At 29.6% G+C, this 22,788-nt stretch overlaps 1 protein-coding gene across 2 annotated transcripts in view; it reads right to left on the bottom strand.

The window, feature by feature from the left end:
- Positions 1-862: 862 nt before the first annotated feature.
- LOC109608597 (tachykinins) overlaps positions 863-22,788 on the bottom strand; it is a 40,046-nt gene continuing 18,120 nt past the window's right edge. The window contains exons 1-4 of one of the 2 annotated variants that reach the window (XM_049970488.1): positions 11,256-11,273; positions 2,576-2,953; positions 1,858-1,998; positions 863-1,803 (exon numbers count right to left, since the gene is read on the bottom strand). In XM_049970488.1, coding sequence (XP_049826445.1) covers positions 1,493-1,803; positions 1,858-1,998; positions 2,576-2,948 — 825 coding nt within the window. In that variant the 5' untranslated portion in view covers positions 2,949-2,953; positions 11,256-11,273 and the 3' untranslated portion in view covers positions 863-1,492. Of the gene's footprint in view, positions 1,804-1,857; positions 1,999-2,575; positions 2,954-11,255; positions 11,274-22,788 lie in introns of those variants that run through there. The other variant, XM_020025077.2, reaches the window with a different exon arrangement.

Genomic DNA, 22,788 nt, shown 5'->3' on the forward strand with positions numbered 1-22,788 from the left:
TTGGACTTGACGTGAATCAAATAGTTTTCGTAAATGGAAACCTGCATTTGCCAAGTGTCTGCGTAGCGTAACTGTTGCATTTTCTAGCTGACCAGGCAGTTGCGAAGAAGACGCTGTAGTGTCCCTACAGGCTGTCAATCCAAATACCCTGTATATCTTTTATAATTTCATTGTATAATAGCTGTGTATCCATCCATTAAAATTGATAATAGATATATTGTTTCTTTTACTTCAACTTCATCAACTATCAATAGAATCATTTTAAGGGTTTATCATTACTAGTCATGTGTCATCCAGAGGAAGAAACGTTTGCCCAACGTTAAGTTTCTCAATGCAGGTTTTCTTTAGCGTTGAGTTTGCATTGTTTGATGTAGTCAGAGAGGTAGGACATGCAGTTTGCTTATGTTTTATATGTATCCTCCGAGACTCGTCTCCCACTTCGTCGATTCCTTTTCTCTGCTATAATCAACATCAATTCAGATGCTGAGTTCTCTTTTGTATTATAAGACTATTTTTAAATAAAATGGTTGTTTTTTAATATTGAAGGCAAGTATTGATATAATTTTTTATGTTTAATTCAGCCTGTATTACATATTTATATTATTTCTGACAGTAGTTACTTATAACATTGACTTGCGAATCTATTGTGGCTTTTTAACATAACTAAATAATTAATAAGTAAACTTTAAATCAAAATTATGTAGTTTAATTTAATTAAAATATAAATTACAATAAAAGTAAACTTTAAGTTATACATTTTAACAATTAAATTAAATGTTTTATTAAAATTTAAGCAACTAAAATTTGAATTTAAAAATTAAATTAAAAGGATAAGGTTTTGAATAAATTAAAACACAATTGCTTCTCAAACTCTAATAATATTTATTAATTGTAAGTCACAATAAATATATTAACAGAATATAGTCTATTACATAATCAATACTTAAATATAACTTCTTCATTTATCTATCTACATTAAAATAGAATAGGATTTTCATATTAATTCAGAACTGTTCAAAGATAAGTTTTGTCACGTCTCCATCAATTCACACTTTTTGACAAAAGCGAATTCATATGATATGTGTTATTAATTTAGAAGTTAGAAGTTAAACAGAAGATCAGAGGACGGAACAAAATTTTTCATATAGCGTTACAATTTTCCCGAAAAAAAAAAAACAAATTTGAGGTAAGATTGGCGGATCCGAATCCAGCCCCTTGGACCCTCCAAAATACCATACATTAACCAAACATTAAACAAATTTTCGATAAATCAAACATAGGCATTATTCAAAACCCCGTTATTATTTTTGGTGATGGATATTGATAGGACGAACTTTGAACTCCGTTCAAGAAGATCCAAATCCAAAGTACGTCCTCAAGCTTGTACATACATAATTTTTATTATTTTTAATGATTATTTCTATAACTATTTAGACTAGAAGTTTTACAGACGACAAGAAGGTTCTGATTTTGTGGAAATTCCTTAAAATAATTACTTTTCAGCGATACGGTTCTCATCGTCCGCAACATCTATCTGATTCGCCTCATATTCGTCATTCTTTTCGGTCAGCAGCAACAGAAGCTGATTCATATCCAAATTGGGCACGTTTCCCAATCTAGCCAAGTAGTCGTTCCTGTACAAATCCGCATCGGTCATATCTTTTTTGCCTCGAACTCCTACAAACTTTCCTCGGAACTCGTACGGGTACTTCTTACCTCTCATGCCGAAGAAACCGGACGTTCTCTGCAGTTTTTTGCCACGCATTCCAAAGAATCCCTGAGGCGCCCTTTTATCTTCCACAACTGAAAATTATGATTTTTAGTACATTTATAATAAGTTAATTTTTATTTATTCACATTCGTCTTCGTAGCTTTTCTTTCCCCTCATTCCAACGAAGCCCATTGGAGCCCTTTTTTCGTTGTAGTACTCAAAGGGGTCGTATTCTTTTTTGCCACGCATTCCCATAAATCCTGACGGAGCCCTCTTTGGATATTCGTCTGAAATGCGCATAAACAAAAGGTAACTTTGTAGTTTTAAACAGGATAGTTAAAGAGAATTATTTTTATTGCTTCCATTTAAATGTAACTATGTAAAATTTTTTACTAGTTTAACTTAATTTGTAGCTTGCATTAAGTTTAATTACTATTTTATATTGATCTGTTTAGTACGGGATCAGATTACTGTAATGTTATTTTTTCGCTGGAATTTTAACGGAAAACCAACTGAAAAATACGTCGAACTGTTTATGTTTATGTATAAATATGTTCTGGCTTATTTAATTAATTATTCTAACAAAAATATTGGTTTACCATTGCAATTATACCGCAAAAACATGTTTTAAAACACTAATTATGTCACAATTGCAAAAGCGAATTCATTAATTAATGTTAATAATTGATAAGTAACAATAGGGCTTCCAAAAATCAATATATAATTAATATTGAGATTAAATATACGAACATCTAACTGTCTTAAAGTTAATAATTGATTAAATTAATTACTAAAATTGCCTAAGAAATTTTATGTTAATGTAATAAAATATTTATTACATTATAAATGAAATAAATGCTTTACCATATCCGAAGAGCTCATTGTCTTTCTTCCCCCTCATGCCCATGAACCCGCTGGGCGCCCTCTTGTAAACCGCATCTTGGAACTGATAACTTCCCTCCCACGGTTCCCCGTAACTGTAGGGTTTCTTGCCGCGCATCCCCATGAACCCGCTGGGCGCTCGCTTCTCCACCTTTTGTTGCTCCGGATGCGGTTCCTCGAGCGTCTTCGATGCTTCGGGGGCGTCCTGCTCGTCATACGCGCCCTCCGGTATGGACTTCTTGCCGCGCACTCCGGTGAAACCGGAGGGAACACGTTTGTGGTGGTCCTCGGCCAGGACGCACCAGCACAGCGATGTCAGCAGCAGCAGGAACGGCAGGCCGCGTCTCGTTTGCATCGTACCTGAAAAATTCGGAAGAGGCAGTCAGACCGGTAATTGGCTGCGGTCGGAGGAAAACCGGAAAATGTCCCGTGCACGACTGTAATTGTCGGTTGGGGTTAATTACAGTTCATGAATCCGTTTTGCGGTCGCATTTTAATGTTTATTAATTGTGTTTGTAAAATTTTAAAAAGCACCCATACAACATTTGCCTACGTCTGAAAATTAACTTAGTTTTCCTTCGCGTTGCACACATATTGCAGACATATTGAAAAATTCAGTCGCTGTTCGATTGTAATAGTCCGGTGGACCGCAAGAATTTTTCATAAGCTCGTTGTTATTATCTGACTGTTAATTGAAATTTTCGTGATGAATTAGGCTAATAATGTGCTATGTGTGTATTGGTTGTGTATACGTGGGCAATGAATATATGCTATTGATTCTACGAACAGTATATTGTTTTAGAAAACAAGGCATGCTTCTAGTTACAATTGAAAACGCGTTGACCAAGGAATAATACAAACTAATAGAATTGAAACTGTTTATCGATGTTAAACAATGTTTGTCCGTGACACTTTCGTTAGTAATTGAGGAAGCACACCACGAATAAAATACAACAACAAAAAACCTAAGATTAATTCCGAGACTTTTATTGTGAATAATCGCTGGATTCAAGAGCACTATTCGACGATCCACACATAAAAAGTATTCATCCCTCATTCGAGCGCTGTATTTGCACTGTCACCGTTAAGTATGAAAGATTGGGGTCGAAATTAAACTACAAATTTTTATGATTAATTAACAGTCATAGTCTCGATTAAACAATGTAACGATCGAATTACCGCGTGCTCTTCGCGTTAATAACCAGAATACTTGGCTGATTAATGGTCGGATGTTTTACATTCGTCAAAGGGATTTAATAATACTAATCGAAGTGCATTCGAAATTGTAACGCAATGGAGAAATTACATGTGTATTGATTTGTGTAATCTTTGTTTTATATTTAGCTCCTACTAGCCATATTTCATATAAAGTATCGGAATATATTGTGATGCATAACAATAGTCTTGTCGATTCATTCTGTGAATATATTTAGATGATATGTAGAAATTAATGCAGAAGTACTAGTTTAATTTAACCCAAATCATTAAAATTATATAACTGCTTTATTAAAACAAAATTTGTTTTAAAAATATTTTATCAAAAATTTGATTATAGATTTGATTCGTTGGGTGTACTTTCCTCTTAAAATGTGTAAACAAACAAAATCATTTAAATAAAATAAAAAATGGTTTGAAGAAAATATTAAGATAATAATTATTTTAGCAAAACATTCTATATCTTCCAAATTTTTTTTTTTTCTAAAATGAGTAATAAGAAAAAGAAAATAATTTGATCTAATTAATTATTCAAAATTGTAAATGTTTAAATATAAAATTAAAATTGAAATTAATAAGTTGTAACATAAAACTGTACTTTTATAGATTTTCTGAAATAATAATCATAAAATTGTAATTTCCATAATATTATTTATTTTTTAAAATTAAACAATTCTTTACAAGAATTTTTAGTAAAAAATAAAAACATTTTATACTTTTGATAAATAAAATTTAATAAAATCCTAATTTCTTCCCAAATTATATAGTAAAAAGTTAATTTAAATATAATTAATCAACTCATCAAAATTTGTTTTAAAAATGTTTTATTAAAAATTTGATTATAGATTTGATTCTTTGGGTATATTTTCCTCTTAAAATATGTAAACAAAGAAAATCATTTAAATAAAATAAAAAATGATATGAAGGAAATAAATAAAATATTAAAATTGTAAAAACAAGATTCTTGTCGTTTTATTATGTGAATATAGATGGAGATTTTATTAACAGGATATGTCCAGGTTTCCCCTTAAAATAAAATCATCGTCAGTAAACTAATTTAATACGGCTCGATAATGAAGTTATCGACGTTAGTGGAATTTCTGCGAGGTACCTAAATGATGATTTATGAATGGAGTAATATAGCCGAGGCCTGTAAAATATTGGCATATGTCCTAGTAATTAATGCAATGCCTGGCATATGAAATATTATTCGACAATTATGGTCAGTTCTGGAAATCCTACCGGATTATCCTTTTATGTTACCATAAACTGTTCCATTTGTTTCTGACTTAAATTGGGAAAAGTATTTTTATGGGTTTTCTCATTAGTACAACCATTTCATTGTTTTAATCTAAAAAGATTCTCAGATTATTGACCTCAGTTAAAACAGTTCGTAATCGAAGTTTTTAAGAACCGCAAAGATAAAAACATTTTTCCCTTTTAACAGAACACCACAATCGCGTGTCTCTCACAGTTAGGAAACTGAATAAAAAATCACACTTAATGTCAGTTAAAGAACTGGGAGTAATAAAAATAAACGGCATAACAGGTACACATGCAACACTAAAGAAAATTATAATAAATGATAAATCAAAACATGGAGAGAACAAAACGAATTTAAGTGAAATATTTGAATTTCAAGAATCGTAGTACATCCAAAATCTAATTCCCTGATAGTAACATATGTTATTATTACGTACATGTCGTGCACACAACATTCAATTATGTTTGTCTTTTTGAAGTTCTGCGACATTTTTAATGAAAGTCATTCACAATAAATTATTTATAAAACAGGGAAAACATAACTAATGTACTAGGCAAATATTGATATAAAAGTTGTTAATGATATGGCCTATTTTTTAAACGTACCAATTTATTTTAGTATTGTTTATGTTGATAAATGGTTGATGTTATCAAAGTGGCAAAACAAACCAATTCAATTATTCACTATATTAAAACAAATTGTGTTTATCAGTTTATTAAATCTTAATTCAACATTGTTCTATTTTTTATACTGCGTTCTTTTCTTATTGAGGTAATTCCACTTAAAATTTGCATTTTCTATTAAGATAATACCTATTTTAGCAAAATATTCTATATCTTCCATAAAATGGGTTATGAGAAAAAGAAGATAATAATTTGATCTAGTTAATTATTCAAAATTGTAAATGATTAAATATAAAATTGAAATTAAAAAGTTGTAAAACTGTAGTTCTATAGATTTTCTGAAACAATAATAATAAAATAGTAATTTCCACAAGATTATTTATTTTTTAAAATTAAACAACTCTTCACAAAAATTTAATAAAATCCCAATTTCTTCCCAAATTAAATAATAAAAAGTTAATTTAAATAATTAATTAATATTCAAAATTGTAAATGTTTAAATATAAAATTAAAATTGAATTTAAAAAGTTGTAAAACTGTAATTCTATAGATTTTCTGAAATAATAATCATAAAATAGTAATTTCCATAAGATTATTCTTTGAAATTAAGCTATTCTTTACAAGAATTTTTAGTAAAAAACAACATTTTACAGTTTTGATAAATAAAATTTAATAAAAGCTCAATTTCTTCCCAAATTAAATAATAAAAAGTTAATTTAAATAATTAATTAATTATTCAAAATTATAAATGTTTAAGTATAAGATAAAAATTGAAATTAAAAAGTTGTAAAATTGTAGTTCTATAGATTTTTTGAAATAATTCATAAAATAATAATTTCCAAATTATTTATTTGTTAAAATTAAACAATTCTTTACAAGAATTTTTAGTAAAATCCTAATTTCTTCCCAAATTAAATAATAAAAAGTTAATTTAAATATAATTAATCAAATTTGTTATATTAGAAAATATAAAACACTAAAATTAAAGTGAACCATGAATTATCAGTTTATTAAATCTTAATTTAATAAATTTTTACCAAGAGGGTTGTCTATAAACTTGGTGGTGAAAAGATAGGATTATACTGCGCAATCTGAAAGAAACACTCGGCAAAAATGAAAAGGGACGTGGAAAACAAAACCGGTGGATAATAATACAATCAGTTTACATCAAACAAAAGACCGACAACAACCCCAAACAATTTTTTATATAAAAATTATTTTAAATGCGACAAAAATGTCGGAATTAATTTAGCCGACTGTCTGCACATTTCTATTGAATAGATCAAGGGAAACAAAGAGTATATTATTACAGCGTCGATTTATAGCTCAGATGAGACCTTTTAATATATTACATAATATTGCGAAGACACAAATGGAAACGATAATATAGTTCCTAATATCATATGGAGTTGAACGTCTACATGTATATTAGCTGAATGGAGTGGAAATGTGGTTTTCTACTCCCATACACATGTGTGTATGTGTGTGTGTGTGTGAGTTGCTTGACATTCGAAAACATTAAAGGTATGTATACTCATATCTATTTAATATTCATGCACTATTACACCCTCAATTTAAAACCTATTGTATTAATTAAAAAAATTATATATTCAACCAGGCGTTTAATCACAAGAAACAAGTTGCGTTAGTAGTTAATTTATAATTAAATACCAAGAACTTAATTCTATTGTGCATTATGTTTCATACATATTTCAAAACTATCGACTACTTTACGCTTAGTTTTCAAGGCTGTTTTAACTCTGTTTTAACCCGCAAGTTATATCATAAAACGCGTGTGAAAACTCAAATTGAACGTATAAAACATATAGTAAATGTAAAAATGTTCACCCATTTGGATAATGTTCTTTAAAAGATACACAATTTACTGCCATTAGCGTTGACAAAACTCCCCGAAACGACACCGGATTTATCATTTACGACTTAAATTTACCGAAAAGATATTAAAACCAGTGTTTTTACAAATGACGTGCTTTTAACGGCGACTAAATCTACCGTAATAAAGACACTCCATTATCTGTATCCTGAAATATGGACCAGTTAACGTGTCAAAAAAAAAAAAAAAAATAACAAACGGTGAAACGCAAATTTACAAATCTGTAAATGATTCCAGGACTAATTGGTTTTTGCGTTGTTTTCGGCAGTTTTTTAAGCCCCGCTTGAGTGGTCTATTAATTAAAATAAATGTTTATTAACTTCGACTCATTTTCTTTTAAGTGATAACTGAATTGGTTAATAAATTATCAATGTTGGTTGATTAAACGGTTTATCGAGTTGAGTGCTTTTCAATGTTACAATAATTTTGATATAAGCAAAGTTTTTGATGTGCATAATAATACGTAACGAAAACCGGAGTATGCAACATTGTAATTAGTTTGTAAATGGGTCTTCTCCTCTTACCTACCTGTAATAGTTTTATATGAAATGGGAAGTATAATATATAGTAACGTTGTAAATTATACATTGTAATATAATATTCCGTCAGCGTTAATTAAATGCAAACACACCCGCCAAAACAACGTTTTTATTTTTCATTTTTTATCGTCCAGAAACCAATTCCAATTCGCATATGACACAACAAGGCGGACGCAGATAAACGTGAATGTGCGTTGGCAAAAGATTTCGATTAGAGATTAGTGTCATGCATCGCGTCAATCAATTTTAGTGGGGTAATTGTAATTAGTAGGAAAAACGTTTTTTTTTTGTATAAATCTCAAATCTGTCCGATTTATTCAAATTTTCGTTTGAATTTCAATTAGGAAGAGGAGAGGATTTTTTAAAAGAAAATTTCAATTTAAACAAAACAGTAAATTTTATTAGAAAAATTTTAGAAAAATAACAAAGGTAATTGTAAAATTGCTACTGAAATAATAAAATACTTAAATTTTCTGAATGACAGAATTTGGTCATAATAATAAGAGTGTAGGTATTGAATTAAATCATATTACTTGTATAAATAAATTAAATATTCCATATATTCAAAACTTGAACAGATATATTCTTAAATGATTACTGATTAAAAAAAAAATAAAAATTAATTGCGGCGGACAGGGTAAGACATCAATTTCATTTTTTGCGAACGACTGCTTCACCACCTGATTTGTGTGTTTTCGATCATTACCATAAGGAAACAACTATTTTCATTATTTCTACTCATCTCAACTATTCTGGTGACTCTCCCATATAGGTTCAACACTTTTAATTGTCTTTTTTTAGTTCTATATATATATAGTTCTAGCCCAGTCGATTTTTTATATTAGAAGATATGGCAAAGGAATCTTTCATTGTCTCTTTTCCAATCCGTTTATCAAATCTATGGCTCGTTTTTCGTCATCCTCTGCTTTAAAACTTTAATAATAGTACATTCAGAACGCTCTTTCTTTTTGTTTCTCAATTACACCTTTTTTCTTTAGTACAATATTTCGGATGGGTCGTGCTGTACTAATTTATAATGATATATAAAAATAATATGTAATAAATATATATAAGAAATTGATAAAACTAACTAAGGCAACTTATTAACTGCTCTTATTATTTTGACCATAAATTTATGAAAATAATTTTGTCAGTATTAAAATACTCAGGCTGTGGCAGAGGGTAACTTTTAAACCTTAAATAGAAAACTACGGTTTCTACATTTTATTGCAAATTTTGAGGCAAACAATACGTAAGATTTGTCTAACATATTGTTTTACAGTATTAGCAGAAAGTAGAGCAACTTTTTTAAAATTCAAATAATTTCTGTCCTGGTTATTATGTTTAAAAAATGTATATGACTTCCTTTTATAAATTTAACAATTACATAGTTAAACAATAAAAAAATAAAGAGTTTAATTTTACTCATAATTTATTTTGGGGTGGCAAAAAGTAAAGCAACTTATGCTATTTAAATTAATAACTTTTAATTAGTATTTTAATTAGTACACTAATATATTGTAAAATTCCCATTATTATGAATAATTTCCAAACACCAGTACTTTTGCAGAACTGTTGTTCACTATCTCCCATAAGTTTTCAATGGAGTTTAGATCGGGAAATTGACATGGCAAGTTCATAACATTAATTTTTTCCCTTAAAAGCTGCTTCAAATATTTTGAAGTGTGTTTCGGGTTAAAAATAAAGTTTTAGTGGCATATTTTTATTTGAATACGGTACCATGTTGAATAGGTCGCCTTACATATAAAATCCCATCACTGCTAACCAGATTAAACTTGATTTCATCACTCCAGATCGCTCGTTTCCAATTATTTAAAGCCCATTATTGTAAAAGAGACCTGGTAAACCCAACTCGGTCTCATCTGTTCTTCTCTGATAGTAGTGGTTTTTTAGTTAGACCTTCTCGTATGAATCTATCTCTTACGGTTCTTGAAGAAACATTAATTCCAAGTTGTGTCTCAAGTAGACCTTTTATTTTGCTGGAACTCAGGAAAGGATCTGGTTTGGAGTAGGATAAAATTTGTTTATCCCGAAACCTATTGGATTTTCTTGCTCGTCCAGTTTTATTTTTACCTTCACATTACACCAAAAATTGAAAATAGTTGTGAAACACGCGTTACAAACGAGCAATATTGATTTTTCTCTCATCGGATTCAAATAATGTTACAATCCGTGATTTTAATTTCTTTCCACCAGGTACTACATTAACTCAGATTTCTTTGGTGTATACTGTAAAACTAAAAATTACTGTGCCAGCCGAATATTTACTTTTTTGATTTATAGCTAACAGAATTATTTTTAATACAAGAAATATTCATTCATAATTTGTATAAATTATATTTAATTTGCATATACAAGGCGGTAACAATTTGTATATTTTTAAAGTTGCTGTACTTCATTGAGAAATATTAAAAGTGTAAAACAGTTTAAAGCTTCCATTTTAATATCTAGTAAAAAAAGTAAAACATATAAACCAGAATTTACTATATGCTATATTAGTTTTTTTATTAATTAAGAAAAAAATAATTTAAAGATTATTCAAAATTTTAACTTAGGAAATAAAAGAATAAAACGATGGAATCTTTGGAACCAAGAATTTTAATACTCATTAATTTTTTTAAATGAATAAGTGCATTCAATTATTTGCTTAGTATTGTCTTGAAACAAAAATGTTTATTAAAAATCATAAACCTTTAGAACTGGAAAACGGAGAATATTCAGAAATATTAAAATTAGAAAGCAATTAAAATTTTCCTACTAAAATTATTATTTATTAAACAAAAGTGTAATTTAATTTTTAAATATTTTCCAATAATAAAATTTTAGTATTTAACATTTTATTACTTTCATTCATTCCTTTCTGAACCCGGAAACGTATCAACATGTTAACATTTAAAATATAAAATATTTAAAGTCCAGGAAAACCCTTGAATAGCACACATTTTCCCTTGATCTCACCTACCCCAGTAGTCCCATTTTTCTCCCCAAAAACAACCTACTTTTCCTGCCCATATTAGACCTGGGACGCTCCCGAAACAATGTTACTGCATAAACTACTGACCGCGCCGCGAATCTTGAGTGTGTATAAATCTAAACTCTACATTACCACAAATGTAGAAAGTGGATGGAGGCACTTAACCTGTGTAACTCACACGGCCCATTAAAGAGAAAGAATGGGGCAAAGAGGGAACGAATTAAACAACAATAGACCAAACGTCACAAAAGATACGTCGCTCTGACGTGTTTATTAGATTTCACCTGTACGACGCCAGCATAAGTGTACAGTGAGAATGTAAAACATGATTTACGCATTCGAATATATTGCGCGTCCACAAATGGTTCGTGTTGTAAAAAGTCACGAGTCATTGTAAATGTAAAAAGTTTCAGCGATAAGCGCACAAGCCTAATTTTCCCCCGACTATCTGACCTGTTCCATCTCGTTTATTGCCAGAATTTTGATGCAGCAACTTGGGCAATAATAGAAAGTCGCGTTAATTCAACTTTTAAGGGGGTGAAGGGGTCACGAGATAATTTTTTTCTCCCTCGTTCGATGGTTGTTTTAAATCCAATTAAGCAGTGCCTCAATTTTCCGGACAAGTGCAGTGATTAGCTGTCGCAACAAAAAGCGGCCACTTAAACGAAATTCGAAATTTCTGGTAAATACCCGGACCCCATAATTAAATTGCGTAATTGGCGGGAGCGTCGTGACAGTATTGCCAATCCGTCCCCGAAACGAACTCCGTAAAACAAACAAGACGACGATTGAAGGAGGAGGCGGCTCATTCACCGATTTGATATACTCCGAATTCATGTTAATTTATGCCCGTCTCTCGAAACGGGAATTGGGAAATACATCAGGTGCTCTAATTTTCATTAGTTTCGTTGCGTATTTGCGAACGTTATACGGATTTATTTGTTTAATATCAATCGCTTCTGGTGGGACTTGATTAAAACGTCTTTGCGGGATTTTCATAATCCTTGACGAGATGGCGGTTACGCTGTTACCCGGTGAAATATACAAGAGACAATAAAATTTTATTTCGGCGTTAAATTTCCCAATTGACAATTATTGGGGCTCAATTATACGGATTTATGGCCGGTTTTATCTTCGTGCGATTCAAATGTGGTCTTAGTTTTTTCATGGGGGTAGATCGAAAGTATTTGGAATCTGGAATAAAAATAACACGGAGAATATAATTTTCTACACAATTGGGATGTTCCGGAAAGTTACAGTGTCCATTTTCCAAATCCTACGACCATGAATATTTTTGTTTCATTAATAAAAAATTCTGGTTACGATTGAATAGGTGGTCAAAATTTGAGAGCAGGTAGCACACATCATTTTTTTTTTTTTTTTTTTGAAGTAAATATGCCCCTAATTTACCAGTAAATCTTAGTAGCTTATTTCCATTTATTATTTATTTTTAATGATTGGTTATCTGATTTTTAATGCAATAGGATTTTTGTTAGCCCAAAAATTATTATTGTTGTATTATTAAACACCATTTCTGGTGAAAAATTGCCTCATCAGAGAAAATTGTGTGGTAGTGTTCATGGAGAACTCGGAAGCATTCATTTACAGTTCTCCAAATTACCAAATTCGATACATTAGTTTTTTGTGACAAAAGTCTAGCATTAAGAGTTGGATTTACTTGTTACAAATTCAAATACAAGCAATAAATTCAAACACAAACATAAATACAATCTGAGGTGATTTCATGATATAATACCAACTTGATTTTATATTGCATGGAAATCATTTCAACTTTCTTCAAACAAACATTAACATATTTTAAAAAATAAGTAGCATAAAAAAGGGGATGAGAAAGAAAGAAGAACCCTCGAAATCTACGTTACTTTATTAATTAATAATTTTTTAAATTAAACTTTGAAGGACTATATTTACTTCAGGAAAACTTCCGAAAAAACTTATTTAGAGTCTCTTCATTATTAGACGTGTTCTACCTGTTCCCAAATTTTAGAAACACTTTGTTTAACTAACTAAAACACTAGTATAATATATTTTTTATTAAATTTATAACAATATACAATTTAAAAAGGAATGCAAATATTAAAAATGACATAAGTATTAAAAATTGAAATCGAAATTAATATTTTATAAAATTCCTGCATTGCAAACGTTTTGTAAAATATTAAAAACAAAGATATGAAATATTAAAAATGGATTTGCAAAACGACAAATGGAAAATATTTATTTGTGAAATATATATTATCAAAAGGAAAACGTTCAGTTTTAAATTACACTTTAATAAGAATGTATTGTAATTAAATGTATTACATATAAAATTTAAATACAATCGAACCTCGATAAATCGAATTATAATTAAAGTACAAAATAATTATGAATATAGTTTTATTGGAGTAATTAAATAAATTATACATTTATATTTTTTCAATTTGATTTGTTAATTTGAATATTGATAAGAGAGTTCTTGTTATGTTCTTTTTCTCTCATCTCATCTGAAAGTGGTTATTACAATTCTTGTTTCAAATTACCCTCCCCCAAATTATTATCTATATCATCAATATTGTCAAACTCTACAAATTCGGATTCAGATTTGCAGTGCTCGATAATATATTCACCTATAGATAATTCTGAAGTCATTTACCTGTATAAAATATAGAAAAATTCTATAGAAAGATTTTTGGCAATTTTATAAATTTTAAATCCTATTTAAAGTTGTATATCTTCTTCTTTCAAAGAATTGGAATAATAAAAAAAATATTACTACAAATATTTAATTAATAGATTAATATACAATTAATTAATTAATTATAAATTATAAAAATTTTATAAAATCTGCAATTTACACAGAATTTAATACATGACAATGACGATATATTAATTAATATAAAATATTTAAATCAATCAACAAATATTCAAAATTACGAAAAATAAATATTAAATGGAAGTTTTAAACAGTTATAAATACTTAAATAAAATAATAAATAATGCTTTTCAAATTTGTTATTGTTATTGTTTTATTTATTTTGTTTAAATTATTTTCTTTCAATAGTCTTTTTAGGATGAGAATACATTCATCAAATAATTTGATTTTATTATCGAAACACTCTCACCATTTCCTTGAATTTCACAGTATAAAAATAAAAATAAAAGAAGTCGGCAGCCATGCTACCTCTCATGAATATAAAACAATATTTTAGACAAATCTTACGTATTTTTTGCCACAAAATTTGCAATGAAAACTACGGTTTTCTATTTAAGATTTAAAAGTTAAATTGACAATAAAAACAAAAACAAAATAGTTTGAAATAGATCTGAAATATTAAAAAAAATATATTTATTTATTATTAATATATTATTTTAGAAAACGACGATTAGTGGAAATATTCTGAAAAAATCTAGAGGAAAAATTTTAAAAGAAAATAATTTTTGTAACATTGTCCCAGAAAGAAAACTTTGTAAAATATTAAAAACACAGGTATGAAATATTAGACGAAAACTTCGAAACAATTGATTTAGAAAAGAACATGAAATGTTTGTCTGCAGAAAACTCATCCGAAGAAAAAGCATCCAGTTTAAAATCACCATTTGTCAAACATTTCTCGTTTCTCCGAACGAATCGTTTTTGCGTCAAGATTGATGGTCACCCGAAAAAAAAATGAAACAATAAAATCCAAGTAAAAACGCAAACCGTTTACAGGCACATAAAATCAGTAACACATTCATTTTGTCGCCCCCGTGTTGAAAATTTTTCTCCCGGCCATAAAAAATGCAAGAGTCACTTCTCCCCTTTGTGTACTAATATGTTGGCGAATTTAACGTTAACTTACCCCCATTCTTCGTACCGAAGTTCAAGAGTGGCCCGAGAAATCTCGAGCGGCCGTTCATTATGGGACTCGTAGCCCATTATCTTGTTATTTGACTTTCGTAACAGGAAAATGCACTTGTAAAAACCGGCGTTTCACTTATTTACATCCCGACAACAAATACGGTCCATCAAAAAGCCATAGAGTCGATTTTATAAGGGCGGAAAACGGTCGTAAAATAAAAACGGGGATAAAACTGTTGAACACCGAAATGCGTGCGTGTAAGTTCGGTTTGTTCGGTCGAAATACTATTAATTTTATCGGTCCTAATCCCGATTTAAAACCGGTTACGTCGGAGGCTTTGGCAATATTAAAACCGAGTAGTTGAACGTGAGGATGATTTATTAAATTGTTTTTGAGGGGCGATTTACTAAAACGCGCTACAATCTGATTAATTGTATTCCGAGATTATGCAAAATTTATATTTAAGAGACAAATTATACTCGAAAATGGGACGTTTTTCAAATTTATTGAACGGCTGTGGGGAAGTGCTTAAGAACTTTCCGAATTTTGGTGCAAGCAGCTTAATTAAAACCTCTTTGAATATTTTGTCTAAAATATTAGTTAATTAAAACGTAAAATTAATATACAGAGTGTAAAGAAGTAAAAATTTACTTTAAGGTAGAGGTAAACATATTGTGAAGGCAAATTAAACGTATTGAAAAGAGTCGTCTAGTGTTGAAATGGCAAAAACCGCAAAACAATTACAGAAAACGGTTCGGCGGAAATGGAACGACGGTGTTCTTGAAAATGCATTTTGTAATGATTGTATGCAAAGTTTAACGCCTTGTTTGCAACTCACAACGTAATTTTAAACAAGACAAAATCAATTCTTATCCTTATAAAATTTATAATCTGACGCGCTTGAATAATTTCAACATTAAAACTTATAATGAGGATTTTACGTAAAGAATAATCCGTTTTATTAATATTTTTATCCGGGCAATTCAGTAATTAAAACCGGAATCGTAGCTGATTGCATAAGATAATAATTACTGAAGTCAAACAACGGACTACTTCAATTAAAAAGTTCGAAGACTGAAGACAGTCTTTATTCTAATAACACTTACAATTAGTTTTTACGAATTCAATATTTACTAAGTTTAATAATTCCACCTCGGTTTCAGCCCCGAAACTTTGACGTATTCCTTTGAAATATAAAAAAGTTGACTCACTTAAATTCAGGTTTTTTTTCGCTATGATTATTTTATCCGTTCATAAGTTGAAATGTACGACAACTATAAATATTCTATCGTTACAAACCCCTGCAAAAAAACACAAAGCTCCTGCGGTTTATAACTCATTTCGCGCGTCTTGGTTCCAGCATACAAAGAACAACTCCCCAACTTTTATTAAATATACTCCTCGTTCACAACTTTTCGCGACCCATAACTCCGGCTCCGCTATTATTTTAAGATCTAACCCTTATTTCAACCCTCACGGATTTATTTATGCGCCACTATGTGCGCTTTTCTAAGGTATGAAACTGTATCTCAGATTTTATTTAAATGGTGCCATAAACGGAATTTATTACACACAAAATAATCAGAAAACTGCATTAAAAACTAACTTATTTCTATATTTTCAAACAAACAATTTTAATTTAATTTATAAACATTAATTATAAATAAAAGCTCGTTTTTGATGACATTTAACATTTTATTTACAATAAAGGCCATGGGGCAATAAAAATACCGAATCGGCCCCTGAACGGTATCGGGCTCATAATTTCAGGAAATGTTGGTACTCATAAGATACTTTGATGCTGCAAATTTCAAATCTTTATCTGTTACCGTTTCTGAATAAATCAAATAATACTGAAAATCGATAAAAATTGTTATTTCAGTACCTTGTGAATCGATTGATCTAAATATCGGATGTTTTAATGCAATTTTCGATGAAATTATGAGCTTCGGGAATTTTTCAAAAAACGGTACATCACATTGAACAAAATTAAAAATCGATTTTTTGCTCTTATGATTTAAGTGTTGAAATGATAAAATAAAGCACTTTAAAGTTAAATGAGAGTTTAAATTGTCTAAAACGTAGTTGAATTATATAGTATTTTATACTGATTTAATAATTATAGTTAGAAATAAAGTTTATAATAACGAATAGAGTTCATTATATGAAAAACAATTATTTTTATATGAGTGTTCCTATTTTATTCTGTTGTTTTCACTAGTACAGTAATCACAAACTTCTGTATGTAGGTTCTATGAACAGATATAGCTCTTACTTTCTTTCCTGGAAAAACATATTCCGTAATAAGATCAATCGATTCACAAGGTGCTGGGAATAACAATTTTTATTGATTTTCCGTATTTTTTTGTTTTATTCAGAAATGGTAACAAATATAAGATAAGATCTGAAACTTGCTAATCAAAATATCTTATGAGTACCAACATTTCCTGAAATTATGAGCCCGATATCTTTCTGAGGCCGTCCCATGGCATTTTGAATTTTTTGTTAAACGTATTATTAGTATTTTAAATCCGTATAATCTTTAAACGGATAGATCGAATTTTAAAAACTAAGCAGCAATGTTAGAATTAAATTCTTTAACAAGTTCTCATTTCACTCTCAATCTCATTTAAAAAAAATTTGGCGCTGACACCATCACTTAAGAAATTGAAAGTTTTGCTATGTCTTTTATCTCTAAGGTTGTTTAAAAACAGTCTTATAATTTATATGAAATGAACAGTGACAAAAATAAGAAAATCATAAAAGGAATTTATTACATGTACTGGATCCTATGAAAAAAAAAACAGACAAATGAAACAAAATAAAATAATCAGAATATCTAATTAGAAACAAATTTACTTTAATAATTTTAAGATGAAGTAATATTCTATGCTTAAATTCAAAATAAAGTTTTTCATAGCACTTATCATAATATTTAAATGTTGCTTTTAAATTAATAGAAAGCTTGTAATAAATTTTCATCCAAAAATATTTGCTATACCAATATAAAAACACAAAAATTTTCTACTGAAAATTTGATTAAAATCCATGAACATTTTAACAAAATCCAATTAGGACACAAACCTCTCTTAATCAAAATCAGACTGATCATTTTGCACTAAATGAACAACGCGGCGCGACAAAAAATAAAAAACGGTTGTAAGAAGAGTCTCAGGATTGATACAATTGAGTCGACCGTCCGATTTTAAATTGAATCGTTGCAATTTTAATGGGACTTGACGGGACGGCGATTCAGGGGGCAGATTAGCTTTAAATATTTAGCTAACAGCGCTCCGGTATTAATCCGTTTTCTTTGTTCCTTCGGTCGCGTTTAATAAACCGAAAACGCGTGAAATGACTTAATTCTTTTTTTGCGTTTTCATGCTTCCGCAACGGTTTCATAAAAGAAAACGTGACACGTGTACTATTTCATTATTAGTTATTAGGGTTTTAAGGGATGTTTTGTAGATAGAACGCAAATATTGAACTAAATTACTTAATGTTTAAATGAATAATAAAATAGGGATGAAACAATACAAATATATCATGTTAATGTATCTTAATAACAGCGTTGAAAATGACAAATTATATCTGTTAGAGATCCGACGTTGAATAATTAATTACCCCGCACAATCTATCAATAATCTAATAAAAGTTCGCAGCTAATGATATCCAGATTAAACCGATCCTAGGTTTAAAACCAAATCCGTATTTGTCGTAATTTGTGTTTAACTTGTACTATACGTGTTTCGTGTTTTGCCGCAAGCGAAGGACAAACCGAAAATATGACGGAAAAGACGCCCGCAGTCGCAATTCTATTAGACAAGTTTTCGCACACCCCCAAGCTTCGAAACGCAGTTCCCTGATTGCCAAACTTAATTACAGACTGGCGGTTAATTCATTAATTCGGTTACGATGCAACAATTCCGCTTTTTGACGGCGAAATGAAGAATTACAAAACGTCTCACAGATTTTAAAAATTGGTTGAATTGGTTGAAATTGTGCAGCCACGCCAATTAAAATACGCGACATTGAATTTTGCTGTAGCCACCACGAGTTACGTTGTTTTATCAGCTATTTGTTGTTGTCGTATTAAGTAGAACATGACACGAGTTACACCTAACATAAAACACTCAGAAAATCACAAGTAGCTTCAACATATGATAAGACGACAAAATCTACTGAGATTATAACAATAATAATGTAGATGTGACATCCAAAAATAATGGAGCACCATGCGAATGTCATAATTCAAATTACCATCCGGAGCATATGAATGGCTTCCTCCCGGCGTTTCGGTCCTAAAAATAAAGGACACGGATGCCACGAAACAACTACACGTGTACATGTGGATTACACGCGATCTCAATTAAGTAAGAGACTAATTCACGTCGACAGAATCCGCGCGTTCATCATCATTGTAATTCCTGTCGGCGTCGCACATTAGTGGCCTAGCCGGGCGATTCCCGCGGGATTTTCGGCAAGTCAAACGAGACAAGGATGTTTGTCCCCCGAGTGAACGGGATAAGAGGTTTTTTTTGCACTGTTCTAGGGTTACCGGAATGCACCTGCCCGTTCGATAATTCAGTTCTGCAGTGGCTATTCGCTATTTTTCCTGGTTCACAGTTAAAAGGGACGGGGGTTGGATAAATTTTGTAAGGATTCATGTTCGGGAATCGCGCAACGCGGTTCGTTAATTTCATCTTTTAAACTCCAGTTCTTTTGCCTGCTTTCCTTGTTCAATTCAAACTCAATAAATAGAAATATTTTTCAGGTAGGTTTTAATGGAACTTTTGTCAGTCTAACTCGTTGAATTTTGTATAGAAAATTTACAAATGTATTGAGTCCGGAAAAAGAAAATCAAATAACAAATTAACAAAGTGGAAGTAACAGACAATTGCAGCGATTCCAAATGATTTTATTTAATTTTAAAGCATTGATACTTTGTTTTAAGATAAAGTTTTGTTTTAAAGGTCAGTTGCCAAGAGCAATATTCGACAGAACAATACTGACAAAATAAAATAAATAAAATCTTTATTCACAAATAAAGAAATTTATTAAAGAAACCTTTGAAAATTTAAAACTTAACTTTCATTCAAAGATTAATCCTTTATTATTTAGGAGAATATAATATATATTTTTTAATTAATTTGTTTTAATTCACTTTTTTATTAGTTTATGTAATATTGAAAAAATAAAATTTGTCTATCTATACTACTATTTCCAAAGGTTTGAAATATTTCTTTTTTATTGATATTTATCTTCAGTTTTTTTCTGTATAGAAAAATAGAACGGTCAAGCTGGGCTTGCGGATTTGCATGTTCAGATTTAAAACTTCCTCGTTTTACATGTCACCAGTGATTCTTCTCTCCGAAATTAATAAGGGTGTCAGTGTTTCCCTCATAATACCAGTCAAACCAAACCAAACTTCAAATGGGACACGCTGTTGTTGTTTCTAATCGGGCTTGCCATCCTGAGACCCTCTATGGAAAATCGGAAACAAAACCAATTTTTGTTTCATCAGAGAACATTATTTGGTTAGGACCACGGTTTTCTGCGATACAAATTTACGGCATTTAGTCTGCATGTTAATGGTTGTCATGAAATATGCCATCCTTTAAACCTAGCAATTTGTTTGAATTCGTAGATTCTAGATGATTTATTTCTTGAAGCTACCGATGATATCTACCGATATTGTGCTAATGTACTCCGGCTTCTTGAGGCGATCCTTCACGTTATATCTTGACATTTTTTATTAATTTTCAAAACAGTAATATTTTGGATATTACTTTGAATAAAGCCCTGTTGTAATCAAACAATTATTCTTGATTTGATAAAATCAAATATCGCTTTTCTAGACGTTTTTAAAAGGCTTGAATTAAATTAAAAAAAAAATACACAATGCAGTACAAACGAAACAAATTTTTTTAATCTTCATTTAAAAAAGGCCTAAAATAAATATCAATAACAGTTTTTAAACTACCGTGGGCTTAGATATATTATTTTTAAGTGTTCTAATCTTTTAGAGATTTGTGTATATTTGTTAAAGCCAAACAGTTGTTAAGTTAAACTTTAAGCAAAGTTGTAAAATTACAAAACTTTAAAAATTAAAGAATTATTAAAATGAAATCGCGTCGACTGATATATAGTTTAAATTTGTAATTAAACAAGTCAATATTAAATCAAACTATTTACAAATAAAAACAAGTCGTTTTCTACTCTAATAATTCGACACAAATATCTATTTGTATAATCAACCATGTACATGTTTCCCTTGTCTTCTACAAAAAAATGCACATTGAAGTTACGTTTTCCAGTACTTTATTGAATTGTATTGCTTTAATAATACAACAACATTTCCTACAAAGAATATTCGATCAATCGTAAAAATTTGTTGTGCAATAAAAATATAAACAAGCATTTATTTTGTTAAAATAGTTATTTTTGTATAATGTTAATAAAATAAAAAAAAATAAAATTATTATTTTATTCATTTTATTTCTATTTATTATAATTATTTGAAGTAGAGAAATTACCAATGGATGAAGAGAACAAAATTATTGATTAATTTAATGTAAATTATTAAAAATTGTTAGACTGAAATTTTAACAGAAGATAACTTTACATCTTTTAAAACGTTTTGTGCTATTTTTGCTCTCATTTAGTTTGCACAAGAAATATATTTTAATAAAGATCAACTCCGAGAACAGGATTAAACACCGAAAGCTATAAATAAAACATTAATAAATTTCGGCGATCGCTAATAAAGTCAGTCAAGTTACTTTAAGTAACCCGAACTTTCTCTTAAAATCCACTTAAAGTAGAATCAAAAACTACCCCGAAAACAACGAAAACTCGCCCGAATACTAATCTGGTCCCAGGAAAAAAAAATATGTAATCTAAAACCTGTAAAATTAAATGTAGTATAAAATTGTCGGATAATAAAGGATGGGGGGCGTAATTCTTTTTCCGGGACGCATTAAGACGAGATGAAGTAATTTAATTTTATTTTTATTTCGCATGGGAACGATTCATTTAAAACGCCATGAAATTTATACGGCTAATCCGACATTTTATCCGTGGATTCGCATCGACAGGTGGCAATTTAAAAAAAAAACGCATCCAAATTAATAATTGAACGTAACATTTGCATTAAAGTCGAGACAAACCGACGAATTGAATGGCATGTGTCCGAAACGACAATAATATTCGTCGTGTGCTAGGAATAATATGTTTTGCAGTCATTAAAGTAGTTATTGACGTTGATGAATCTGGCTAAAATCATACGTTTAATTTTGTTTACCCCAACTTTACTAATTGCGTTTGTACGGTCCATGAGTAACAAGATATGTCGCGAAATTTCCCCAAAACGTAGAGTTCTAATTAATTTAATTTGGATCATTTAAATTAATTTATTAGGAAGTTGCGGCAATCAATAAATTATCGGGCGATCTTTGTTTAAATTTTTGACTATTAGTTGACGATATGATTCATTAAAATATAGCCACAATTATTTCAAATTATAAAAATATAAAACATTAACAATCAAACAAGTCTAATTAGTTAAGATGAATTTAATATGTTTAATAAAATATTATGAATTTTTACTTTTACTCCCGCCATATATGTGTGGAAAAATTCTTATTTAATTAACTAAATAATAACGTTAAATACAATAATTATTATTAAATTATAACAATGTAAATGATTAATAAGTAAACAGATCAAAGTCATGTTTTTGATAAAGATTAGTTATTTAGTTGCAAGTTAATATAGTTAGATATCAATGGGAAGACAAGAATACCAAATTGGCCCCAGAAAGG

The sequence above is a fragment of the Aethina tumida genome, chromosome 1 (genome assembly GCF_024364675.1).
Source record: "Aethina tumida isolate Nest 87 chromosome 1, icAetTumi1.1, whole genome shotgun sequence".
NCBI lineage: Eukaryota > Metazoa > Arthropoda > Insecta > Coleoptera > Nitidulidae > Aethina > Aethina tumida.